Here is a 27,938-nt window from a genome sequence, read left to right as displayed (position 1 = left end):
TTTAAAGTATACACATTAAGTAATTATTTAAATCGGTGTTTATTTCTATGTGCCACAAAAGACAACCTCCATCAGATAATCAGAAGAAAACAAATTCAGCATCAGTGAAAAAATCTTGCTTTCTGTGGGTAGCGCAGCTCTGCATCCATGGGTGATATTCTTTGGGAATGAGGATGTCTGGCTTCATCATCTTCTGGAGTTACAGCACTTGGGTTGTAATGAACTTCAGCTAGGGAAGATAATAGGGGAAATTTTTCAGTGATGATTATTTGGTTTCACTTATTTAGAAAGAAACCTGACTGTGCACAATGGAATGAACATGCCTATGCTTTAACTTTGGGAAGCTAACAAAAATCAGCACGTATCTAAAACCAGCTGGGAATGTTTGGCGCTTAGGGCAGAATTCCTATGAAGGAACCTTGCTTTCAGAATTTGACCCTGCAACAATTTCTCCATCTCAGAAGGCAAAATCTTCTGCTGGGATCTTTCTGGACTTAATAGGCTCGCAGCAAGTCCCGTAATTCCCAGTGTCTTTGCTCTTTTGGAAATGCATGAGACAGAATAGACTACAGTAACTCCCTAACAGGAAACAGGTGTAGTGGGAACAAAAGCCTGCTGGCATAGGGTGGAGCATCTCTTAGGTGCCTCAGTTGGAAGCTAAGCTGAGAGTTCCCCTCCTTTTGGAGAAAAGCCATACCAGGATCTTAAGGGCTTTCTGACTTTCCTTCCATATAGCAAAGGCATCTGTAACACAACCATTGACCTCAAATTGAAGTCTGGTGTAGAAAAAACAACCAAAGTATTCCCATTTATTTCCATTGGTTGGGAAGTCACCGTATGGAACCTACTGCATCTTAGTCTGTTTTCTTACCAATCCTAAAATTTCTATCCAGCGAAGTCCCAGGGAGGATATCCGAACTGAAAGTTGAGCTTGTTCCATTAGAATTTGGATTCCACAAAACTGGGGATGGGGATCTGTGGTTTAAAGATCTTGGTGTAGATGTAGGAGTCGTACCTGATCCATTCCAGCCTGAAAACAAAGATTCAAATTCTGTATGGGAAATTCTTCCTGGTGTGTTACACCTCAAACTGTCTGAGAGGAGAAAGTTCAGGGCCTGCTTCTTGTACATTCCTTGTACAGAGTTAGTGACTAAGCAGAAATCTCTTTCAGGAATCTACATTTTTAATTGCATACTGACACATCATTATCCTATCATATAAGCAGTTCATGGAAGATTATCCATTGCAATGCAGAAATAGTAGGAAACTATAGAAGGGAATCCCATACTCTTTACTGTAGGACAACTGTGACATGAGTGAAGCTAATGAAAACCACTTAATGCTTACCAGAATAATTATTCTGTTGAAATCTCCCACAGCAAAAGTGTATTCGGCACTGCTTCACCACATCTTCCTTCATTAGGCAGTGAAACACAAAAATTAAGAACCCTAAAGAAGCAAGTAGATAAATCACAGGTTTGGGGCTTGATTCTCCAGCCTGCTCTCCCTTTTCTGATGTATTTATACGCCACTGCGTTACCAGCAAGTTATGGATGGGCAGAGAGGTGAACCCTGAACCAGCATCACATTGGTCCAGAATAGCACTGAAAGTCATTGGTGCTTATGAAAGGGTATCAGGAAGAGCTTCCTGCAGATTTGGTATAAGAGTAATCTGACAATCGCTGGAGATTCTCACCAAGCATTTTTGTGCCCAGACAGAAAGGATTGTGCCAGCTCCTGAAAATACGTGCTCATTGGGACCCACATTTCAGATGTGTGCCTTCATGTACCTGATGGCAATACCTGTCATTGCTATGCTGTCTAAACAGCACTGTCATTTCACTTCAGTTGTGCTTTCCTAATAAAATAGCAAAACAGTGTAACTCAAGACCTGTATGACCTCTCCACTTCCCCCATGCTTTAATTGTATGATTCTATACATGTATTTCTATTCCACAGTCCTAAACTGTTGCATTTATAGCTGTACTCCATTCAAAAATTACCTTGCAGAGTGTTAAAGATGCTGAAGAGATACAAGAAAAATATCCTCACTGCTCCCCAGGCAAAAAAGGCAAAGCTCCAAGTTAAGCCCAAGAGGAACATCAAGCTGAAAGCGCTTTTGAGGTCCTGGAGAAATAAACGTTTCCAGAATCTGGGTCTCATTTGTGTCCTTGATTTCACTGAGTGGATTTGGAGCAGAACGGTGATGAACATGGCTGTGTTCGTCAGAAACACCAAGAAGATGTAGGCCACAACAGAGATGTAGAACACCACGTTGTCTTGAATCCAGCAACTACAAGGAAGGGAAATATGAGGAGGAGTTCTGTGGCCAAGGAAGCTAAAGAAGCCTGGTTTCCAAAATAATCCTCCCATGTGGTTCTCTGATACCAAGCAATGGCATTCCTAACACCCATGGCTTTCCCCCAGTTCTGACACTCACAGAATCTCTATTTTTTGCTTTTTTCATGGATGTTATAGAGATGTAATGTCTTGGAGTCTTCTGTCAAACTCAGATAAATCTGATAATTGTTTCACAAATTGACAACATACTCAGACAGTGATACACTACCTTAGGAAAATCAATTTAAATATGACTTAATTAGGAGTCTGATTAACACGTTTTCCTCTGAGATGTCATGAGTGTGTTGGCCCTCCGACATTCAAATATTTGAGGTAATTTTCACCAACATGTGATCAGATTGTGCTAAATAGAAAGCAAGGGAAAAAAAAAATCCACCAACAAAAATGAAGCCATGCATTTCCTTGCTATAAAATCCTTTTGAAAAGGATGAAAGAAAGAAGTATTTTCCCACTGGAGAAGAGAGAATGTGCAGGGAGCATATACTCATGTCACCTCAAACTGAGTTGCTGTTGTGTAAAGGAAGAGATTATCCAAAGAGGAAAATAGAGCTGACACACACAGAGGCAACAAATGTTGGGCACTAAGCTGGAAGAATCCCTGCCCATCCTCACGTCCAGTACACTGAGTGAGAGTTACTCCACATAGTTGTCTTAGGGCCCAAAAGGATCCACTGAAACAGAGCCACTGAAAGGAGAGAGCTGGGATTGGGAAGGAAAGACACAATCAAGAGAGAAGTTGTTGCCTTCTGATTGTTTCTTCTATCTTTAAGATACTCTGAAGACCATCAAAAAGCTTGGAATATTGAACTTACAAGTTGCTGAATGGACTGTTCTCACTTTGTGATCCATTACCATAGAAGTCTTTATTTATAATGAGCACGATAATGGTTACAATTGCTGGTATTCCTAATGTGGAAAGCAAGAGAAAATGAGATATTCCAACAAAAAAGATAAAATGAAGAATATGGGAAGATGTCAGATAATTTCTGATGACTAATTACTGCAGACATGTACTTCTTGGGATCAAATTGTACTCCCAAAGCTCCTTCTGAAATGAGTGTAATTAAATATGTGGCACTGCAGGATTAATCTTCTTATTTATGTAAATTACAAATGAGTAGGCATAAAATATCTGTGTTTGCAAAATGTTTGTGAATGTTCAAACATCTCCAGAAGGGATCCAATCTGGTAAAATAAAACCAAATGATTATTATAAAAAGTGGTGTGTTAAAAGAGAAGCAGACTGCAGCATTTTGCGTGAAGATCTGACAGAGACAGACATTTTCCAGCCAGTGTCTGATCAGTCTTCCCTTCCATTCATTTCCTGTTTGGCATATTTCTTTCAGTTCTGCCTTTTCTGTTCAGAACAACTGCTGCCAGCAGTGCCTTTACTTATGGCTGCCCTTGAGAACAATTATATGCAACATTAAATCTAAGGATAGAGACGATTACATGCTACCCTCTATTCAAAAACGTTCAAAAAAGGTATTAAAACAGCCTCTAATGGCTACAAAAACAATGCACGCCGAACTGTTCTGTAGGTCACTGGCTCTGATAACACCTTCTCTAACAACTGAGCCATCACATGGGCTTCTTTTTTGCCTGCGTGCACCACATTGCTGCAAGCTCCATCTTAGAGAAGGTAGGAAGCACAGAAGAGGAATTTTGCTTACTTACCCCACCCAGCAACGCAGCATTTTAGGATGTACTTTGGGATGTAAACGTTGAAGACTTTGACGAGAGCCAAGTAGAGGTGGACAGACTCCATGCACATCCAGGTGAAAGCTGCCAGCAGGAAATAGTGCAGGAGTGCAGCCACGGCAATGCAAAGAGCAGGCAGGTTGTAGGAGGACAGCCAGGGGTTGACCAAGAAGATCACGTTCAACATCAGCAACGCGGCACAGAGGTTCAGCAGGATTTTTGCAGGATTGTCTCTCCGCAGCTTTCTAAATAGGAGTGGAAAGTAACAAGGATGTCATTGCACAGATTGTGCCGGGCCCACTCTACAGTCGCCTCAGTGTGGAGCCCCGCTGTGCCAGGAGCTACTGGTGTATCCAGTGTGGAACGAAACCCATCCAACAGCACAAACACACCAGGGCGACCAACAGCGAAAGAACAGGAACATAAGCATCTCTATTTTACTGTTCCTAACATCCAACGTGCAGTTTGTGTAGAGGGAATATTGCTGATTCTTGGCATGAGGTCTTACCTGTATCCACAAAATATCCATACGTGAAATGGGAAAAAATCAGGAAGTCAGAAGCTGCTGAACAATTTGGTGCATGTCTCAAAGCATGAGGATTTGAATCCCAATTTCACCACAAGTCACAGGTCAAAGTAAAGCAAGATTTACTCCTTCAGATCTCACTCCTGCCCCTTGTGAATCACATCAACAAATATTACTGAACATTCTGCTAGATTCTGAAAAGTTATTGCTGCAAAAGCATGAAGAAGTGTTACAAGAAAAAGATCAGACTTACTCGAGGGCAAGGTATGTCACCAGTGTTATAGCCAAAAAAAGGGAAGAAGCACCACATCCTGTATAGCTTATCAGAGTTAATACACGATCGTTTGTAGCATCTATCTCTGCCCGGGACAAGTCCTAGATACAAGGTAAAGAGTCACAGTTGTTTGCTAGATGAAGAAAATTGCTTTCCACATTTACACATCAGTAAGAAAAAGAATTTCTATTTCTATGTGCTTTTTACTATACAGCCCTGCAGAATATTCAGGCTAGTGCAGCCGGTTCAGACATTCAGCATTTCAGACATCCAGTACTTATTCCTTGTGAACCTGGCAGTGCTGTACTATGGAAATTCAGCAAGGATCCCAGTATCACACCAAGATTATTCAACTTGCTTTGTAGGAGAAACTCCAGTTTTAATGTTTCAACAGCAGTTGCCATGCAGGGAGCTACACAAATTTGCTGAATGTCTGGAGCGCACATCCAAAGAGCATCACCTTGAAATGCCATGGGGGAGGCCGGGCCCTGCTTCTCCCAGCTGCTACCAGGAGTGAGGCTGATGGATTTTGGTTGTTTCCTGCCATGTTTTCTCTGTCATTTGGTGAAACACTGAATGTCACACTAGTCACCTACACCTCTGGCGCACAATGGACTTGGTGATGTCAGCTGCCTCTATCTATTCTTGTATCTAAGTGGAAGCGCAAAAGAGGAGTGATCTGAAAACGAGACAGAATTCCAACTGCATGAATAGAAACTTCAGCACAAGTTGTCTACAACCTGTAAGACCTTCCTTCCTTCCGGCCTGAGTCCCATTTTTGCTACCGGAGGGTGCTTTGGTGCCTCTCCTTGAGCAGGGCAATGCTGACCTCTAGGGGACGTTGGGCGAGACCTGGCCGGGGGGGGGACAGCCCTATCCCTCACTGGTTGAGTTCTACAGCCAACAGACAATTCTGAGTTCAGTTCTTGCTCTTCTCTGCTTTTGTTGCCACCCTTTCTCAGGCAGTCATCTCTGCATTCTCTTTTTTTTTTTTTTTTTCTTTTTTTTTACATTTGAATTTTTAGGCAGTTTTCTATGTATTAAAACACCGACTGCCTTCTCTGCCAGGAGGTGATAGTCAACGAAAAAGCCCATATTTATACTCAACTTCCCTTCCTGTTGGAGGGTGGGCAAAGCTATCATATTATTAATTGCCAACTGGCAGGTGATAAATTGAACAGTATTTTGTATTTTGGATAGCACATGAACATTGATTAAGTCACTTTGCAAAGAGGTTCAAACTACATCCATAAAATGAATCTATCTTGCAGCAAGGAACATTTAGAGGACTTTATGCCATGGTAATTATTATAATTGCTTTGTTTGTTGCTATTGATTTTGGCAAAATGGCAGATATCTAACAGCTGGGATGGATGTGGATCTTCCATCTTTCCCCAAAACCAAAAAGCGATGATGTTATCTGGTGCCATGGGACTCTTTTGGAGGTGATTTATGGAGTACTTACCAGCAAGACTCCAAAATGGGTAAGATGGTTACAAAAACAGATTGTGTAATTCATATCTGTATATTCCGTTTCACACCCTGTTGTATTCCAACCACCCAGTCCATCTGTGTAATATAGAAAAAGAGATTTTTAAGCAGAGTTAGTCATGCTCAGTCATTTATAGCTCTGCAGCATGCAGGATGTGTGAATATGAGCTCAAGTTAGTACAGATTGCAGGGTCATTTAGCAGCATACAAATGATATTTCACACAGGAACACATCTCACACAGTTGCCTGAGAACCTCAAAACTTGGATGAAAGCCTTTGGTGGAAGGAAAAAATATTTAAAGTCATTTACATCCCTGCACACAGAGAAAGAAAGAAGGTAAGGAAGAGTCAGCTTGACGAGGTTGCACTGCAGGGTGTGGAAATACAGAAGGAAAGAAATATTTACAGGGCAGAGGAACTGTTCAGGCAGCGTGCAGCACTGAACAAGCCAGATCTTCCCTGATAAGGTTCTATTTATGACCCTATTTATGTGGCACGTATGGCATATTTGGAAGCTAAAGTTCACATTTAAGAATAAATAAATAGACAAACAAGCAAATAAATAAATGAAATCTGAGGTTAATATTAAAGAGGCAATCTCTCCCACGTGGGCTGAATTAACCCAACTCATGGTTATCTTTCTGTGTCCATTTACTCTCTGAGCCGTATTCAAAGCCTGACCACAGCAAAGTCCCCACTGACTTCCCTGGCGTGACTTTGAGAAGTCATCTGATGTTCTGTTGTGTTTCTGCTATTTTTCTTTGACTGATTCTTCTTCTCCATGTGGCTGCACCATTGCACATTGCCAGACATGTATCCCTAGAAATAACGCCAGTCACTGAGATATCAGTGCCAGGGGAAAGCAGCAAAACAGAAGGGGCCAGATGCAAGGAGATGGACTCCAAATTTCAAACAGGAGCCAAAGGCTCTGGTGACAGAGTGAGCACAGCAGCTCTGTAATCACACTTACCGTTCTTCAGAAAGTCCCAAAAGACACAGTGCACTGCTGCATTACCCTAAAAGCAGAGAAAGAAAAAGAGGCTGTGACATTTATTCAGTACATCTGTGCATTGGCTTGCATATAACCGGGATTCACAGCTATGGCACTTCGATTTAACTCCCCCCGTTCTGGAATGAGGAATGAGGGGAGCCTGGTCTCTGTGCGTGTTGGCATGTTGGTGGTCCCGGGGGTCTGTAGGCTCCTGAAGATGCCTCAGTTCGGCAGCAGCGGCACTGTTGGTCACAGGAAACCATTGGGATAGCACTGCGCTCATCCATAGCGCCACAGCCAGCAGAGGGCTCCCACCCTGCTTTCTCCATTACCAACTGGTAAAGTCAGTGCTTTTCTCAGTTTTCCCGATTTCTGCGTCGTTCATTGTCTGTTTGGGCAGAAAAGCTGACAAGTTGTCCAGCTCAGGTTGACCCCTGTGTCTCATCTTGCTGGCTTCGCTTGATATCTGAGGTGTCACAGCGAATTACTGGTGAAATGCCCAAGTTCTGAATAAGACCTACCATAAAAACCTAGATTCCATGTGACAACAAAAACAATTAGCAAATCTCACAATAAGAAAACCTTTATTTCAGAATTTCAGTGTTTCTGTTCTCCCTCTGAAACAAGGCAGAGAGGAGAGCTAAGAGAAAATAGAGCTTGTGTGTGTGCTGCAAGCAGCTTAAATGAGTATTTAATGCAATGTTTGCTCTTGGGGACACTCAAGTTTATTACTCATAATGCTGCAGCAAACTTTCCCAAGGCACAGATTCATTTTCCTTTATTATTAATAAAGTTTGATAAGGCACAGAGTTTACAGGAAGCACCCTAACAGATAAGCTGTTAAAGACTTGTGAACTGCAGGCTGTCAAATATAATTAGGCAGAGAGCCAAAGCTGTAGGTTAAGATGACAAATCATTTAATATTTAATTAGGATATTTTCTAAAGGTCGAGGAAAAAATCCAAGAGGTGCCAGATGGCCTCATGGAGTGAAAATGACAGAAGAGAGAGGATATATGGATGAAATTTCTGGTTATATGTTATTTGCTAGAACTGCATGTAAAGTCCATATTGTCGTCAACTGGAACCTTCATCAAATTCGGCTAATTGAATATTTCAGTTCTGCCCTTATTTTGCAATGCATTTGCGTGCAGAGGGGATCGTAAACTTCTGCAACACAAAGATGTAATGAATTAAACCCAGTCAACAGGTCGGAGCCATGCCCACTCAGCAGATAGTGTTAGATTGATTTCAGCTTTGAAACATCGTTTTGAAAGAGGGTGGTGAGGCACTGGAACAGGTTGCCCAAGCAGGCTGTGGATGCCCCATCCCTGGAGGCATTCAAGGCCAGGCTGGATGTGGCTCTGGGCAGCCTGGTCTGCTGGTTGGTGACCCTGCACATAGTAAGGAGTTGAAACTAGATGATCATTGTGGTCCTTTTCAACCCAGGCCATTCTATGATTCTATGGAAGAACACAAACCAAAGTGATTTTGAAAATACCTATGCAGTGTTTTTGCATTTCTTGAGATTTACCCCTGTCAGTGACCAAAGCAATTTGCAGAATTAGAAGCAACTACAGATCGATGCTGTTAAAGCCAAGCTGCCATATTTTTTTTTAGCAAATAAATCATTTCTTGAGAGAAATTGACCAGATCAAAGCAAGGAAATGTGGGAAATGCACATTGCTTCTAAGCATGGGTTTACAGTGGAGACGTGAGCTTTTCTAACCTGCAGGAGTGGACCCAACCACTGTCAGTCCTTTGGCTGATAGATGTTGGAGAGCTCAGTCAGCAAAACGTTCCATAATCATCTGTCCCCTTGTCAGCTTATTTGAAATGGAAGTGAAATCGTCTTTATTTCAACACATATCCTACCGTATTTTTGTTGATGTGCTGAAGAGTTATATTCACAGGTTCGTTAAGGTTCTGAATCAGTGAATTTTCAATGCTGGCACTTACAACGTAAGTGTTCAGCCTCTCCTTCTGTAAGCTGTCATCCTGCAGTGGGAAAATGCACACACGCAAATAATTCCGAGTCATTTGAGTTACCAGCAATCCTGCCCCTCGCTGCTTCCTCAAATTGTCTTTCTTGGAAGCTCTGCAATCAGCTAAACACCACGGGATGCCTGATGTAATTTAACTGCTTGCTACTTAACCAGAACGTGCAGTTAGCAGCCAATTCAGGGACACTTTCTACATCAGCAGAAGCAGAACAGCCTCAGCTGCATCAGCTGGATTGAGAAATCTGCATAACCATTTCCGTATCTGAAAACATCCAGTTGTGTATCATTTAGCTCATTAGACAGCAGACACACTTGTGGATGTTTGTTCTGCATGGAAAACATTTGCTCAGCACACTGCATGCTCCACTGTACCAAAGGAAACGGCTCTTTATAAACTACACTCGTGTTACAGAGTGAAGAAAACACAGCAAATACCAGAACAGTTCCAAATGTGGCGTATTGGTGCTGCTGTTGTTTTAATGGAGAAAGAAATCTTGAAATTATTCTCATGACATTTGACATGTGCTATGGACACCGTTTAAGCAGGAGCTTACTGTCAGAGGAGGATGGGGCACATCCTTTAACTACAGAGCAAAAGCAGTGGATTAATATCAGCTACAGAAAAGGAAGAAAACATCTGCAGTCTCCAGACACCTCGTGGAGCATTATCACTGCTGAGAAGGTTTTGATGCTTGGATGCATTTTCTCTGCACACGTCTTAATGCCCCGTCAGCCCAATGCTAAATGCACCCAGAGCAGATCACGCTGCTGGGATTTTGGTTTCATGCACATTAAGGACAGCTGAAGCGATTGCTACCATGCTCACATTTGTTGGGAATGATAGTTACCACGAAGAGAGAAGTCGTGCCAAAAAAATTAAACTGGATTTTTGAATACATCTCTGGGTCAGCTTGGCTGTCCCCTAAAAATGTCTTCAGTGATTCTGGCAAACGCACCGAGGCCAAGGCATTTTCAAATGGGTTTTCTTGAACACTGATCTGTAGGAAAGAAACAGTGTGCTCAGAGCAGCCTTCCCCAGCACACTCACACACAACAGCAGCAGGAATGGCCTGGATTTCTCACCTTGATATCTCTTCCTTGGTCATACGAGGTGACACCAAAGGCCACTCCTTCAAACACGCTGGGATCCGGACGCATCACCAGCAAGGCAAAGGATGTAGTTATGACTGACGTGTTTCTTTCTGTGTGAGCCAGCTTATAGCCTATCTCCTCTGTTGTCTTCAGGATCCTTTATGGATAGCAACAGCAAGAAAAAAAGACACAGCCCTTGAAATGTCCTCCTGGCTTCATAATATGCAGTCAGGAGCTAATCACTAAATGCCCGTGTTCTGGTTATGATCACAGAGAGCATTCTCTGTAGCACAATGGACTGTATTTGGGATAGACTATTTTGTTGGGTATGGAGTCAGGTTGGGTTAGCTTAGAGTCCCAGAATCATAGAATCATTAGGCTCCAACCCCAAGCCACCCCCACCGTGCCCATAACCACGACCCTCAGTGCCACATCTCCACAGCTCTGGAACACCTCCAGGGATGGAGACCACCATCTCACTGGGCAGCTGGATGTGCTCCAGCACCTCGATGTCTTTCTCATAGTGAGGGGCTCAGCATTGAGCACAGCACTGAGGTGCGATCTCACCAGAGCTGAGTAAGGAGGGATGACCACCTCCTGCTCCTCCTGGTCACAGTATTGCTTATACCAGCCAGGATGCCACTGGCCTTCTTGGCCACCTGGGCACCCAGCTGGCTCATGTTCAGCCAAAAATTGACCAGCACCCCCAGATCCTAGGCTGGAAAAGACCTTCAAGTCTGAGCATGTTTTGGTCAGCTGAAATTCTGGCAGGGGGACGATACCCTTCTGTGGCTGAGAGTCAGCCCACTGCCAGACAGAGTTAAATGGATTGGACTAAATCAGCCCTGGATCATCTGAGGGACAACATGAGGTAGTTCTGGGATGACATCAAGCAAAATTAACTCCCAGATGAATACTACATTTCATCTGAAAGGCAGTAAGTTGTAAAGCAGACTAATCTGATTATTTGCAATTAATTATACTCTCTGGTAACATATCAGAGACAGAATAATTCAGTCTGCAAGGGATTTCTGGAGCTCTGTAGTCCAGCTACTTCAGAAGTAAGGCTTGTGCAGTGAAGCTCTGACTGTCTCTGAGCGTGGAGATTTCACAGGCTGGCATCCCAGCCTCTTTTTTCAGTTGAGTTTTGTTTCTAAGTAGAGAGAAGAGGCTGGGATCCTTAAGAAGCAGCAAATTAGGTTTGTTCAATGCATGTGGGTATTAAAAGAGTAAGAATTCTTGTTTGGCAGCCCATAAGGCAATTCAGTAGTATGCAAGTAAGGATAATCATCTATTGGAAATATGTAAGACAGCTGGCCTTGACAGACTGAAAGAAAACCTTCCTGTGCCTTGGTCTGTTCCCAGACACAGCAGGACCCCAATAAAATCTTTTTGGCCCCAGAGCTACAAAGTCTGAAGTTAAATCATCAAAGTATCCAAGGTCATGAATTGCTACTGAGACCTTACAGAAGCAAAGTCATAGCTCTTGTTGGGATATCATGTTTAGCGCATGCCAGGTATCATCAGAGTACTCATTCATATGCCTAATATTCTCCTGTAATAATATCTTCATTTTCCTTACAAACTTTATGTACCAACTCCATCTCCATTGTGGATCAGGAATCCAGAGTGTATATTAGCACTGGAATGTCATCCTTGTCCCTAAAAGCTTACATTGTATGGGAAGATAATTGTAAGCAATGGGTATTGCATGTGGAAAAAAACAAAGAGTGTATTTGCGAAGGCGAAGGCAGTCAGTGAGCAGCCATCACAGCCCCCACTCCACACACTGCAGCACAACAGGAGCTGAAGAGAGGTAACACAGCCAAAAGGACTGTGATGCTGCCCAGAGCTTTCTCTCCATCAGATTTCCTAATCTGCTTGTGGCTGCTGATCCTCTCGGACTCATGAGTTTGAAAAGGCAATGAGAGCAGAGTTCTCCATTGCAAACAGCTGGGCTGCTGCACTCTGTGCCCCACCTGGAACCTCAGGGGAAATCCTCTTCTGTGCAGCTATGTCACTTACCTGTTGGCCATTTTTCTGACGTTCTGATCCTCCATTTCTTGAAGTAAAATATAGTCCAGTATAGTCAATATAGCCTCTGCAAGTGTCACACTTAAATCTACAAACTTCACAATATCAGAAATTTTATTTCCAATAACTTCTAGTTCTTCCATATCCAGTGTTGCATCCGGCAAGAGATATAAAATATGCTGTACAACATCTTGTGCATTCTCTGGGGAAAGTTAAAAAAAAAGGGGTAGTCCAGATGATTTATGTGAAATGTAGATGATTTACGTAAAACATGGCTTCACATCTAGATATACAGCTACAAGCATGTACATTAAAGCAAGGGATTAGACTGTGCCTCTTCTCTCTTTCTATGTGGGCATAATGCTCCTGGTCTATTACGAAGTTATGGCCCCAAAAGAAGTCAATAAGCCCTCAACACGCCAAGAAATCTGGCAAAAACTTCAAAGCAAAATCTGGGTATTTCAGGTTGTATTTTAAAGGAGGAAAACAATGTGGTTTTCACAAGAATATAATCACCTACTTTTGGCTTATAAAGATTATCTGTAAATACTGTTTAACTTTGATCATTTGTGAGCTCAAAATTAAACAAGCCTCTCCCTCTGCCCAAATGCTGCTTAATTGGCATAGCAGAAAAGAAAATTATGAATGATGTAGTTTGAAAATTTGGTATTTGCCATTCATCATCTCATCGTTCTGCTATAATTTTTTAACAGTAACAGAGCTTTACGACTTGCGAGTCAGAGAGACTGTATGTAACTGCAGATATAGTTCAATGAGATCTACAGAACATGAACTCCTTTTACTTGGTGACAGAGTACAGGCAGGCAAAATCTGTCACACTGTTCTCTGGCTACTTACTTAGTTCTACATTTAAGTGTTGGATTTGAGGCAATTCTTTTGAGCAGTAGCCAGAGAATTTGAAGCAATCACAAAATCCATCTACATTAAAAATATTTTAAGATGACCAAGTGAGCAAGATGCACATAATACAGTGCTACAGCTTCAGTTTTTCTGCTGTCCAACACAGACATTACTTAAGTATAACCAATTTACTGCCGTTCGCTGTATCATGGAAGCATCTGGTGGCTTACCTTCTGTTACAGTGATGCTATGAAGGTCCAGGATATTACTTGGAAGCTCTTCTAGTAATTTACATTCAGTCATATTTGGTTTGCTCCAGAAAGATTGCTCAAGATCAATATTAATTTCACTGAGAAATGAAACAGTGTATTTTAAGTTACACGAAAAAAAATACATTGACAGATGTTCCCCGCATTCCCATTTAAGTAACTAAAATCATAGAATCATTAAGGCTGAAACCAATAAGGCCACTTAGTCTAACTATCGGCTTACTAGGATAGCAGGTTATCAGGTTGGCTATCAGGAAGCATTTCTTATGAGAAGGAGTGGTGATGCACTGGCACAGGCTGCCCAGGGAGTGGTGGGTCACTGCTCCTGGAGGTGTTTAAGGACAGGGTGGATGTAGTACTGAGGGACATGGAATAGTGGGCAATATTGGTGGTAGGAGGTAGGTGGTAGGTTGGACTGGATGATCTTAGAGGTCTTTTCCAACCTTCATGATTCTATGACTTTATGATTCAATGCCTGTGAGCACTCTACCACCTCACTCAGAGTGCCATCTATCCTTTTCTTGAACACCTCCAGGATAGTGACTCCACCACCTCCCTGGGCAACCTGTGCCAATACTTCACCAATTAGCCCAATTTTGAAAATTGATTGCAAGTCAGACCTGACTTAGCATTCATTTAGCACAGTGGGAAAAGAGTCCAAAAGCCAGAGAGACTTGAAATGCACCTGGAAGGAGTGATATGCTGCCAATGGTGGGCACAGTGCCATGAGTGGATGGCACAAATGCTACAGTGCATTTGTTTCCCCTCCCAGCTCCAGCAGACAGTCAGCTTCTTGCTAGGCTGGCTTGCACTTGCTGCAGATGATGGGAATTACACAATGCTCCCTTTTCCTGCAGTCTATACTCAGCTAGCCATGTATGCCTCCCGTCCTTCCTGGCATGGCACTGCAGAATCCATTTGGACTCCATCACACAAAGCCTTGCGCTCCCTCCTCCTCCTTTGCCATTCAAGAACCAAAATGAGATGCTCTGGTCACTCACCACTTCCTCCAAGCAGACTGCAGAGGGTTTTTCCTGCAGCTGACCTCTGCTATGGCAGCCGGACTTGTTTGAGGCCAGGAATAGCTGCCCTTGTATTTGGTCTGTGAAACGTTTTCTGGGCAATCCAGTAATACTGAGGATGAAAGACATAAAAGATCTTTACAAAGATTTGGTAGTCAGAAAGCAGACCTGCTCAGCACAGCTGTTCAGCCCTCAACTTCCATTTCTGCTGGCACTGAGCTGTTGTTTTTACATCTTTTGTGAGCTGTGTGGGAGTGTTTTACAAGATTACTGGCCACAAGAAAGCATTTTCTCCAAATATTTGATCTATTCTGAAACCTTTTTTCTCCTTTTGTTTGACAAGGTCAGTCCTCAGGTAAAGTGTTAGCTTCACAGCATCACAAATCATAATTTAACTGCAATACGTCCTGCAGGCTTCCCTCATCTATCTGAAGCTGCTTTCACACTGCCCCTCATTATCCCATCCATGTCTTTTCCTCCCAGCTTGAAGTTTTGTACTTGACCTTTTAAGTCGTTGATAGAAAACGTGTTTTTGAATTTCAGGTACAGTCTGTTATCTCTTATCCCTGGCTTACTTCTGTATTTTAAGGACTGATAAAGGTTGCTACCAAACCAAAAAGATCACTTGCAATTTGAGACTCAATCCAGTCAGCGCCAGCACTGACAGAATGTCTGTGGTAGGTTTGGTTTAATTGCAAGATGTCTTTGCACTGCTCTCTGTAAATTGTGCATCAGAGGGCATCCTGCAGGGATACTTGTAGGGATGCCTTCTAGTCCTAACCTCTCCACACAGCTTCAGTTTGATTAAAAACCTACAGTTTGGGAACCCCCAGAATGAGGTTTTAATGAAGTATCACCTATTAGCCTGACGGCCACATCTTCGGGTTCCACATCCAATGACAGCAGTCCGACTTGGTAAGTGTCATTCAGCAGCTTTTTTATCTTGAGACTCAGCACTTCTTGTGTTTCATGTGATGTGACCTTCGTAATGGCCTTACAAACATAGCTACCGAGACAACATACACAATCAGAGCTATGATATTAATAACATTCCATTATTATACCTTATAATGTTACTGGCTGCAAAAATAGAGAGTGACACAAGAAATTACATTGAATTGAATAATTTATGTATGCATTTTATTCACTACAAGTGCAATCCTATAGCAAATGTCACCAAATACCACTTTTTATCTACATGAGCACCTTATCACTTGAAATGCATTATAAAGTACAAATTACTGGGAATGCAGGTACAAGAACCTGTTTATAGTTTCATGGAATTGCCTCAAAAGGTTTCCTAATCGTGTTATCTTGGCAAAGGAAAATCTCTGTGAAAGTAAGCATTCTTGAACTGTGTTTTAAAGTCCACAGTGAGCTGGTCATAAAACAATGAGGTCCTTCAGTACTCTGTGCCCAAACAGAGGCGGCAGACACCAAGGCTCCCTGTAAAGCACAGATTTAACCAACTGCTCTCCACTGGATTCCAGTGTTTTCTCTTCAAAACAACTATGTTTGCTGACTCAAGGAGGTTTGGAAAGACCATCTCTTTCTTTTGAGTGGCTTCAGACGCAGCAGAAAGAACAAAGGAATGGGATCTTTCAAGTGTTTCCAACCCGCTCCTGTTTTTACACGGTTGTTTCCCACTCAGCATGGCCCTTGGGGTAACCATTTACAACCCTTTGAAGCTGATGGGAACTCAGCTCCCTCCGCTCTCCTGGCCTGAAGTCAGAAGGCAATTAGGATTTCCTGCAGAAGAAGTGCAGGATTCATCCTGGCAGACTTCTTGGGCACGCTCCAGCAATGCCACTCTCTGTTCTGGTTTCGATGAGGGGCATTGCTCACAGCTAACAGCAGAGCACAAACCTCCCAGCTTGCTGTGATGGCAAGACCCCCAGGATATGGGCTATAAGAGGAAAACCTTGGATGCTGATATATTTCTCTGACTTAAGCATTACTGTGATTCTGAATCTACAAGTGTTTTTCTGGTTTATGGAAGTAAAGTTTCCCCACTCGACCCTGAAACTAAAATATCTGATGTGGAGTATTTATGATCAGGCTCATAGCAGGAAGCAGGATTTTCTTATTAAATCAGTAGGAACTAGGAAAATCCAGTTTGCAACCACGAGTCTTACCTTTGTGACATCTGCTTTGTCTTCATCTTCGGTTTGGATAGGACACAAAAAGTTAAAAGCTGGTTAGAATCAGCTGGTGCAAGGGTGATTGGAACAGCAGAAAGCCCCGGCGTTCATTAAAATAGAGCCTAATGGCTTAAATGACTACCTAGAGTGGCCTTTGTTTCAGAGTGCTTCTGGGATGTGTGGAGACAAAGCAGAAGCTCACAGTGCATGGGCACTGACTCATGTGGAGAGCAGAGTAGATCCATATCTAGCATTGCTCGGTCACTGTGCTCACCCAGAGGCTCTTCCAAAGCAGACTGATTGCAAGCAGTGCTGGGCATGTCCTGCCTTCATCTTACAGAGAACATTCCAATGCCTACTCAGACACAGTGACTCTCCAGTCCAGCGATTTACATGGAGTACATTATATTTAATGCTTTCTACAGAACACAGTAGGATTAGCATTTAGACGGTGTAACTACAATATCCTCAGTGCAAAGGTAGGAAAAGTTATGTTTTTAAACCAGAAAATAACAAGTTACATACACGGGTCTTCTCGTACACTCTGCTTTGTGGAGAGTTTACCCTGCAAGGGAATAGAATAATTATTTGGTAGTAAGCATATAGATATTACTCATCCCATTCTGCTACTGCCCAAAAAGAGCTTGTGACCACAAGCCAGACCTTGCAGAAGAGAAATCGTCTGGAAATCAGCATAGGTATGTCTGCATAAATCTCTAAGTGCTGTGGCAGGTATACATTAAGACAGGAAGCTCTGGAGGGATCTGGTTTAAGATCTTGTTTCCTATTCTTTAAGTGTTCTACTTTTCCTCCCATTTTAAAAACATTTTCTCTGTTAATTTCTTGGAGATATTTAAACAACCTCATTTCCATAAGGCAGTGAAGATTCACAGGTAGCTCCATCTTTAGTCTTTATTTCATTTTCTATTTCCCATCTCTCACAGTTTTCAGAATCAGATTCACCTCATGTAAATAATGCCATGTGTTACTGAATTGCTGTTGTTTGTCAGAGGAGAAAGTAGGAAAACAAAATATGTATAAAATGGTAAAACGCAAAGTCTGTGCGAGTGGCACTTTTACGAATCCAGCAGTTGCTAAATGTCCCTCTTAGTTGCTCACAGTTTGGATGTAAATACAGCTGGATTGGTTTCAAAGGTACAAAATAGGAGCCTTGGCAAAATAACTGGCTCTGCCCAAGGCGGGGGGTTGGAACTGGATGGTCTTTAAGGTCTCTTCCCACTCAAGCCATCCTGTGATTCTGTCATTCCATGATTCTAACACCACTGTTTATGAGCAGGGTCTTGGAACTGCAAGACCCTTTCATTAGATAGGATGTGAACCAGTGTATGCCTGCTTATACGATCTAGACTGGTCTACAACACAGGTTTCAATTAATGTGGCCAGAGATGCTTCCTCCCTTTGTCAGCAGATACTTTCTTTGCATTAGGCAGGGTGTATACTTACGAGTGAAGTGAGCCCAGTAAACAAAACTTGGGTGCTCCAAATGATCAGTTATATGGATTGGGGGACTGGTATACACTGTTGTCACGGGACTGGTCATCAGTGAGATGGGTGCTTGGAATCTGACTGCAGTTCCTCTCAAAGGACATAATGTCAAGGTGACACCAGTATACAGCTTACCTGATTTTAAAGTTCGTCACAACTAGTTCTTCACCTGCAAATATGACACTAAACTGGAAAGAAAACAGTAACATTTTTGTTAACTTCATTTATCGATGCTTGTTCTAGAACTGCTTGCAAGTTTAAAATTGTCACTGAAATTCTAAATCCCAATGAAAAGGGCTAAAAATATTTGGAAAGTGTCAACGCTTTCTGAATTTAATTTTATCCCTTTAAAAATGCGTTGGATAACATGGTTATGAAACACTGTAATATTGTTACATGGAGACTTATTTCTGTGTTGTCCCCTAAGTTTGCATGCTGTACCAGCTGTCTTCATCATCTGATACCTTCTAGAAATAAATAAGAAGGAGAAAAGAGTGGCACTCACCCAGTTTTCTATAAGCTTCTTTGCATCGTAGTAATCAGGAGCTCTCTCAGTTGTGTAGAAGAGTGAAAAGTTCATGTCGATGCTATAGAAGCTGACTGCAGTAGGAGAACAAAGGGAGATGCATCCTCTAGTTGGCACAGATGGGTACCTGCACTCTGTCCTCATCCCTCCCCTTAGCCATGCGTCTGTTTCCCATTCCCAGTCACTTAGGCTCTATGGGAAATCCCACCTTCCAAATGTCTAAGTCCAGATTACTGCACTGCACATCTAAGGGCCCAAAGTCACGGCCAAGTAATCTCAGTTTAACAAGCAAAGCACAGTGGTGCACCAACTTTGCTTTTCCCATGTGCTAAGAATGCATAAGAAGAGATAGGATGATCTACTGACAGAAACCTCCTTGCCAAGCACAAACACGTGACCAGGTCTTAAACTGTCGTGTGTACAGTCGGTGACACTGATAATCAGGTCAGCATTTAAAACAGTCTCCTTGGGAAGGGCACTTACGTGCAGGGGGGACATTGGTACTGCTGCTTGCAGACATCGGAGGCAGTGTGGGTGCTGCTGTTGATGATGCCTCACTTGAACCTGCTGAAAAATAATTGAAAGGTCTGAGAATCAAACTGCAGATAGGAGAGAGACAGTCCCTCAGCAGAGGCCACTGCCACAGAGAGCTGTTGCTGCCCCACTGAGGACAGACCTCTGCAGAGTGAAGGGCAAATACAGCTCTGTGTGTTCGTTTGTTTTGTTTCTCCATTGCTCACGTTGAAGAGCAATTATCTCTCTGCTCCCTTCTTGTTTGCACAGTCTGTGCCACCCTTCAGGAAAAGCCACTTGTCGAGCACAGGATAGCCTACAGTAATGAATGGTAAACAAACAGGGATGTTCATTGACTTCGATTTAAGATAACCTGGCAGAAGGATTCCCATTATAAACACCATCCTTCCTGCCTGTCATCTGCAAAGCAAAACATTCTGGGAAATTGTTCTCAGCTAATTTTCCTTGAAGTGAATCACCTTGTCAAACCAGGTAGGGCTTTTGCATTTCACATGCAATCTGCCACCCCCTCAGGCAGACAGGGACAGGATGGCAGTGCTTGCTCACATGCACTACAGGAAATGGCAGTGAACCCAATCACTGTATAACATTACAGCTTCGGTGATGAAAGAAAAGCATGATCACAACATTTTGATGTAGACATACAGATATCTTGCTATGCTGATGATCTGTGCTTTTTCTTCACTCACGTGACTATCAGACTTGACAATTCTAGCTGTGACAACAAGAAATAAACTTAACACATGAATATAAAGCTCAATATCTATGAATAAGGAGCGTGCTCAGAAACAGGTAGGATAAAGCCACGCTTTGTCAACCACTGGTTTCTCTGCTGTAGTTCAATGTAAGAAGAATCACCCATGATTAAAATAATAACAAGCTCATCTCTGACCCATTTGAATCAATAGCAACACATCCATGGGCAGTAACAGGAACAAGGGCTGTTTAACACTTGAAGAAAGAGTCTCCTATTTTTTTATCCCAAATGGCTTCAGATGGTATAGAGAGATTTGGATTGGATGTAAAGAAAAATTATTCTATGATAAGGGTGGTGAAGCACTGGCACAGGCTGCCCAGAGAGGTGGTGGTTTTCCATCCCTGCAAACACCCAAGATTGGGGTGGATGGGCTCTGAGCACTGATGGAGCTGTGGGTGTTCCTGCTCAGTTCAGGGAGTGGGACCAGCTGGCCTTCAAGGGTCCCTTCCAAATCCAAAGATTCTGTGATTCTATGATTCTATTTCTTGACGTTGAAAGGACACCTGAAGTCAAAGCAGCCCTTCTGAACAGCCACAAGGCACAAGCCAGCTTTTCCCCTGATCCTTGATGAATCTTAGATTATAATTTGGACAGCTCTTCTCTTTACTCAGGCCTCTTCCTTCTGGGATGGCACTGCTTGTTGGAAATAGGAGGATTACTTTACCCTGCTTCATTCTTCCACTACAACTCGAGCCATTCCAGGAGCAAGCTGCCACATTGCCATTTCAGCAGCTTGCAGTCGGCCAAGCAGCCGATCTGACACCAGAAACATCTGCTGGTTCTTTGTTTGGAAAGATCCATGGGCTCAACTCATCAAGCTGCAGGACAGCCCGAGGTACTCAGCACACAGCCCTGCCAATGGCCGCTAACACTGACACATGAATGTGCAGAAAGCAAGAAACCAGAAATATGTACTGAAGTAACAGCAAAACCCTGGAGATGAAGGAAAACCAAAATGAAGGAAAGCCCAAGGACCTGAAGCTGGAAATATGTGCTTTGCCCTCCAGCCCTCAGAGCACTGCCCTCAGAATTCTCCTCCTGAGGCTGCACAGAGCCTGGTCCTGCAGCATCCCTCATGCCTTTAACCCTACAGCACTCTCCCCTGCTGGTGGGAGCCTGTGTGCCTTCCTGTGATGTGAAGCTTCAGGCACAGGCTCTCTGGGCCTTGCTGTACACCATACATAATTAGTCCCTGGTTTTGAGCTGTCAGAAACAGTGGAAGAAAGTGTGTATTTTGTTACAAGCTTCTGTAAGAATTCCCATTAGAAAGTGTGATGAGAATACAGAAGGGCCACTGCTGTGCAGACATGCTTTGCCACTGGAACAAATCACTTTTTCCTTTCCTAATAGGAATATAGACATGATATTAGACTGTGATTAGCCAAGCCATAAGTCAAGTAGTTTGTAAGCCTGGGGCTCAGCCTGTCCTCCCAGTGCTGCAGTGCTGCGGGTTCTCTGCAGATAGGAGTCTGCAGGCAGCCGTGATTACAGGCTCCATTCCCTTCTTGTTATTACAGTGCAATGTTTCAAAACCCGTCACCTCAGGGGTGATGTGTGATATCACCCGGTGTCAGCCAGGATGAATCAGAAAAATCTGCTAGGCAAAAACATACAGAAATGGTCGAACAAAACCCAAATCCATTCTAATTGGGAGTGCAGTTTCCATCTCCTGGCAAAAAAAAAAACAACCATAATTACAACTTCACAGGTTCCAATTTCTTTCTTTCTCTCTTTCTCATTATCACCTGAAGGAAAAATCTGTTTATTCTCCCATGTCAGGGACCACTGCCAGCAGGCAAGTGTGGGACCATCCACCTGAATCCTGCAACCTCGTTTGTGTTAATTAACGTGTGTGTAATTCCCTTCACAAAATGGGGGTTGAGGAGTGACAATGGAAAGAGATCTCAAGCCAGAAAAATACTGTACCATAACATTTTTAAAGTCCTGGGTCTCAATTTGAGAATTGAATAGATGGTTTATTTGGCATTCTGCAAACATGCTTGATTTCCATTAGAAGAAGCAGCAAAAATTAGATTAACTGCTAAGCAAACTGTAATAAATGTACTGTTATATTACCAGCAGTCGTTTTCATACACTGAATATTCATCTCTCTCCCAGATTATTTAAAATCAAGAAGAGAATTAGAAATCAGTGTGTGGGTGAGGCGGGGGGAGGAGGAGGTGAAGGCTGAGTCAGAGGATGAGAACACACAATTTTACTTCACTGCCTTTAGCAAAAGCCCAGCTGAGCTGGGAAAGCAAAGGATCGTCATCAAGAACTCCAAGAAAAAAAAGCAAAGGCCAAACAATAACCTTACTCCTCTGACAAGCAAAGCAGCACGATTGCTGACACAATTATAGAACTCGCACCATTCAGCGAACCATTGTAAGGCTGCTTCCTTCTGCATTCGTATGAGCAGTTCCACTGACTTTGCCTAAACAAGCCCAAAATTAATGTGGGATTTCCAAAAGCAAGCTGGCCACACAGCTTCCCAGCACAACTGCATAAACTGTGCTGCTGAGTTGAACCAAACCCTGCAGGCTGAAGCAGTGCCCAGGTGCATAAACACGAGATGCAAACCTTGAAGCTAGCAATTGTCACAGGGCATCAGTAATGATTTGGGTTGTGTCAGTAGCACCAAAATGGCTATTCACCTTGATATCTCATTGCATGGCTACACCTTGGCACAGCTATTTCTTGTACACGTTTCAGATGTTCTGACAAAGATGGAATAGATACGACCCCATATGGACAACAAATAGGAACTGCTGCCCCTGTCTGACAGGACAGGGTCATGGAATGTGTCTTATCACACTTGGGGACATGGCTCTTAAGGATGTGGTTTAGTGGGCAATGCAGGTATTAGGTGGATGGTATTAGGTGGACTAGATGATCTTAGAAGACTTTCCAACCTTAATGATTTTATGATCACTCACTGCTGTCCGTACCACTCCCTGTTACTGCTATCTAGTTTATCAACAGTTTGTCCCTGTGCAACAGCCAGCTCATGAATTGCAGTTAAGTAAAGTAAACACTAGATTTATGGTAGAAGCAAAGGTCTTGCTGAGATCTGACACAGACCAGATACTCACTCATACAAGATTGTATTGTAGGTACACAGGACATCACAATGGTCATCTCAGCAATTGCTGTTGGGAAAAATTCAGATTCCAACAGCCCTTGTCCAGGTGGGAGATCTCTATGCAGTAGTTCATGGCACCAAGGCAGGACTACTGCAGTGCCTTGTAGCTTAGCTCATCCCTTGTGAGATATGCTGCTCCTCATCAGTGACACACACGAGGACATAGCTTAGAGAAAAGGCAGTGCAGAAACAAAACTGCTGGGATAAAGGCAATGGGGTGATGAGCCAAGAGGCAGATGGGAAGGTTGTGATTTACAGCTGTTATTCGTGCCTCTTTTCTTTGCTTCAGAGCAAAGGGCTATGAAAGGAGATAGGTGGGAGAAATCCCTCTGAGCAAAGGTCTCAGAAGCAGTGGTTTGTTTCCTCTTAGAATTTCCTTTGCTCTCACTTTGATGAACCTGGAGCAGGAGAAGCAGAAGTGGGTGGGGAGCTGAGGGATGGTCCTCAGGTGCTGCACCTGACTGAGAAGCACTGCTGGATGGGAACCTGGTTCTCAAACTGGGCACCAACACTGAGCAATTCCTTCCAACCGTGCCTCTGCCCTCCTGTGAAACCACCATCTCACAGAGGACAAGGAAACATGCATACAGAGCTATTGTGGAGCACCTATGTATCACCATTAAGTCAGTTATTCAATCATGGCATGCCGTTGACTCAATTAGTCAATCTCAGACTTCTGTTTTAATGCTGTGCATTTTAATACTTTGTAGTCCATGCAGACACTAGGACTGATAATACCAAACACTATGAGAGCTTTTCAGTGAAGCAACATCCATGTCTGATGCAGCCTGGACAGGCACCTTATGGAGAAGTGATTACATCATCTCACTAATGGCTGATCTCACTCTGAGAACATTAAGCAACCCCACTTGTCCTGAGATGTGGAGGGTTTCCTACTCTGTGTGCATCATGCATCATTGCTTGTGCAGCAATGCACAAGCCCAAAGGAGAGAAAATACCAGAGAGACTCACCACAGCAGAGGTGATGGCCAGCAACGGGAGCGATGCTGCTGAAGTCCCAGTACTCTTCCCTCCAGCTGACAACATTGCCCATGGAGCAGCCCAGCAGCTCCTCCTGGCGCAGCGCACGGTCCCACATTTGGAAGTAGTACAAGCTGCCAATGAAGCTGTTGCTCACTCGTATAATAAAGCCATCCTTTCTTTTATGCAGGTGACCCAGCACCAGGCTTCCGTTGGGCTTCAGGCACTCCGTGCTGTTTATGTCTTTCCTGTACACCAGATTACCATTACAGTAGACTTCCAGCAGTTGTTTCCTGGTGTCCCACAAGCAGCACACACTATACCATGTGAAAAGGGCTAAATCAACTTCAATGTTTTGGCTGGTGCCAAAAAGATACACTCTTAACTGCTTGTTTTCTCCAGAGAGTCCAAGCTCTAAGTCTTTTATTTCAGTGGAGTTGTTGTTAGTGTCATAGGAAAACGCTGCCCAAGAGCTAATATTGGTAGTTCGGTTCAGATTGATGCACACTGTGAACTGACACAGCTGAGGGATGCTGTGGTTGACCAGAGACACGTACTTATCATTACTTCCCAGTAAATCCAGTATTTCTCCCTGCAGAGAACGTGTTTCTATGAAGAAAAAAATACATATATCAAGTAAAGAGGGAAAATGAAGTGTTTATTTCAAAGAAAAAAAAAAAAGCAATATGACCTCATCCAGTGACTTTCCTGGAAGACAATAAAAATATTTAAAGTTTATTCTGTTTCTGGTTTCTGCTGCCTTTGAAATTAAATTCTGAGGCCGTCTACGCTACAAGCAAAGAGAAGATGAGTTTAATTCCACAAAGGAAATGCTGAAGTCCTCAAGACATTCCCAATAGGAACAAATACAGAATTCAGGTTTGGAATCCACCAAGTCCAAGATCTGTGTGGGTGCTTGGGGCAAAGGTTTCAGTTCAGCTCTGCGAAAGGAGCTCTTTGCAGGTTTGGCTCCCAGTTGCAAATCTGACCCCTGATCTTTAGGTTTGAGTTTCTGCTAATAATACAAGTAATAAGGGCTGTCCTTTGCCAGGATTTGGAGAGTTTGGCAGCTTTTTCCTTTCCACCAGCTCATCCCTATCCCAGCCATGTCCTGCTGTGGGGGGTCTGTGTACACTGTCAGGGTGGGGAGAGTTGATCAGAATCCATTTGCAACTCAGACCACTCCTATGCAGGAAATCTGTGTCCTTAACTTGTCTCTGTGCTCTCGTGCGTACAAATGCTTTACTACTGTAGGATGTACTTCCTCTAGGTAAGAACTGCCATTATAGTGAGGCTTTTATAACCCTATCTGGGGATTGTTTTTACAGCGTTTTCCTCAAATGAACTTAAGTCATTCCCAAACCTGCCTGCCATGCAACCCAGGTATTGTAAATCCCTCAAATCTAATCTGGTCAATAAATCCCTGTGACTGTTTGTACTTTTCATAAGGGTTAGGCACGTCCTAGGCTGCCAAAGTAGCTGACTCTTCTCCCCATCTATTTCACATGCTTCAAAAGGAAAGCAAGTGGGAAATGACCCACACATGGTCTAATCATCTGTAGGTGGTTAGAAGCTGTGTATTGCTGGTGTACCCTTGTGCCCTCAGAGTATATGGAGGATATTTCTCCTCACACATAATAACACTACTGTCTTTCACATTTGTCTTACTTCTAAAATCAGCACTCAGCATTCAGATGGAGCACACACCACATCCTGGTCTCACTTCCACCACTGCAATGCTACTAAGCCCTCTTTGTTTGCAACCACGATAATTATTTTCACCTGGAGTGGAATTCTGTAGGATTCAGAAGAGCAGTATGTGATATCAGTGTACATGAGCTGGGAATGCAGCTGCTCTTTGCCAGCACACCAGCCCCTGCTTCACTGGGAGAAAACCTTGGCACATGAACTCACAAAGCACATCACCAGTGCTGGGACCATAGGAGCACACCCATGGCAGTGCTTCTGGGGGTGCAGAGAGGTGAGGGCAGCTCCTCAGTTGTAGCTGAAGCACTGAGTGGGCACAAGAAAACACAGCAACAATCTTCAGCTGTACTTTCCAGCAACTGCAGAGCCCCAGAGGTTGAGAAGCCAGATCCAATGGGTTTGCCAAAAGGAAGGGAATTGCTTTGTGATGTGAGATGGCAGAGCTGCCACCAACAACTGGCCAGAGGACCATTGCACCTCAGCTGACAAGTCAGCCTTTCAGAGATCAGCCCTGCTACTGTCTGATAGCAGATACAATAGGAGCCTCTACCCAAAGCAGAAAGTGACAACATTTGGCAAGCCCTACACATCAATCCAGCCTTTGTATTACGCAGGTTTTACTTGGAAAGCAGTCATCTGTTCTTTGACTGCACTGTGTGCTGGGAGTGACCCAGTGCAACATTTCAGGGCCATGAATTATCTCTGTGCCCTGTATTGCTCTTGAGGAAAAGTCAAAGGAAGAAATACAGAATCCAATATGGAGTTGATTACCATTTTTATCTACAGTGAAGTGAAAGGGCTGAGTGTGCTCACGAGGCACAGCTGACTGTGGTTGACTCAGCAGCTGGGGAAATAAAGCAAAAAAAAGAAAGGAAAAAACAACCACAAGAAAAAGGTATCTCATGTATGCATACTGTGTGAGCACCAGAGCTGTGGGATGCGTTCTGCTTGCGCAGTGGTGAGTCCTATGGGAATTACCTATGAGGAGGAACAGTCCCGCAGCAACCACCAAGATGCAGAGAGCCTTGTCTATGGGGGGCTCTGCAGGTGAACACATGGACCTCTTCATTCTTCAGGCATGTTCTGAAAGAGAGATGTGGGCTCTCACTCATGTGCTTGGCTGAGACATTCAGGCTGCTTTCTGCAGGCTGCTGAGATGGCACTTGCAGCGCACGAATCCAGCAGGTCACACCTGCTGTGAGTGAGCTGAATCACCAGAGCACTGCTCTATGCAGACCCTTTCTGAAAGAGACGAGCTGGAAAAGACCCACACGGATCATCGAGTCCAACTCCTGGCTCTGCACAACACCAACCAAAATCAGACCATCCGCTGGAGTCACCTGGCTTAGAAGCAAGCACAGCCCTTTCCTGGGGCTTCCTGCTATGGGTCACACTATGTCTGACCACTGGCAAGATGGAGATTGTTCCTTTGTGTCTGGAGTTGTAAAATAACATCAGAAAAACAAAACCAACAAACCCAAACAAACCAAACCTGAGTTAATCACAACTTTCTGATTTTCCTTTTGAAAGTGCGCTTGACAACATTAAAGTTAGGAAATTTCACCCAGCTTTCCACTTACTGCTGTCACAGCAACATTTACAGTAATACAAATCACTGAGCTCCCAGCTGGCCGTAACCAAACTGAAGTTCCTACATATTTCTGGTGCTTCATACTTTCTCCTAAAAAACATCACATTCTTTAAAAGATGCTGCTGCAAAACTCACCTCCCCGCATGGCACTGAAATCCAGGAAGCTTTTGCCAAGGGCTCCAAATGACTTCTTCTGCCAGATGCCAAAACACAGATGAGGAGGAAAATGAAGAGAAAACCAGGTGGGAGGTTGTGATGTTTTCTGCAGGTCAGGCAATGGAAAGTGAGAGATTTCTTTTCCAAAACTGCATTTCTCAGGTACTGGAAAACCTGCTGTGACAACAGATCTTCCCTCCCAACATTCTCCTTTATTACTCCAGCAATGATTTGTTGACTTTTGCAATAACATTTAAGAAACAAATCATTATG

The 27,938-nt window shown here is 43.4% G+C and overlaps 1 protein-coding gene across 2 annotated transcripts; it reads right to left on the bottom strand.

Annotated features, from left to right (window-relative positions):
• Nucleotides 1-23: 23 nt before the first annotated feature.
• On the bottom strand, nucleotides 24-27,938 carry ADGRG4 (adhesion G protein-coupled receptor G4). Of its 2 annotated transcripts, none has more exons than XM_042825155.1 (24): nucleotides 27,645-27,938; nucleotides 26,897-27,001; nucleotides 24,203-24,820; nucleotides 19,281-19,364; nucleotides 18,777-18,871; nucleotides 18,407-18,459; nucleotides 17,291-17,330; nucleotides 16,760-16,785; nucleotides 15,482-15,630; nucleotides 14,604-14,736; nucleotides 13,564-13,682; nucleotides 12,464-12,674; nucleotides 10,430-10,595; nucleotides 10,195-10,344; nucleotides 9,219-9,341; nucleotides 7,325-7,370; nucleotides 6,328-6,431; nucleotides 4,842-4,963; nucleotides 4,039-4,307; nucleotides 3,174-3,267; nucleotides 2,004-2,293; nucleotides 1,348-1,449; nucleotides 872-1,030; nucleotides 24-229 (listed from the first exon to the last, which is right to left on the bottom strand). In XM_042825155.1, the coding sequence occupies exons 2-24, from the start codon at nucleotides 26,985-26,987 to the stop codon at nucleotides 102-104; spliced, it is 3,372 nt and encodes a 1,123-aa protein (XP_042681089.1). In that variant the 5' UTR covers nucleotides 26,988-27,001; nucleotides 27,645-27,938; the 3' UTR covers nucleotides 24-101. The 2 variants fall into 2 exon arrangements, with proteins under 2 accessions (XP_042681089.1, XP_042681090.1); XM_042825156.1 differs by having other exon boundaries at nucleotides 19,281-19,361.

Source organism: Centrocercus urophasianus, unplaced genomic scaffold (assembly GCF_019232065.1).
Source record: "Centrocercus urophasianus isolate 14NV4802_14NV808 unplaced genomic scaffold, USGS_Curo_1.0 seq_24, whole genome shotgun sequence".
Lineage (NCBI taxonomy): Eukaryota > Metazoa > Chordata > Aves > Galliformes > Phasianidae > Centrocercus > Centrocercus urophasianus.
The sequence above is the reverse complement of the archived record's forward strand: the minus strand, read 5'-3'. Positions and strand labels throughout refer to the sequence as shown.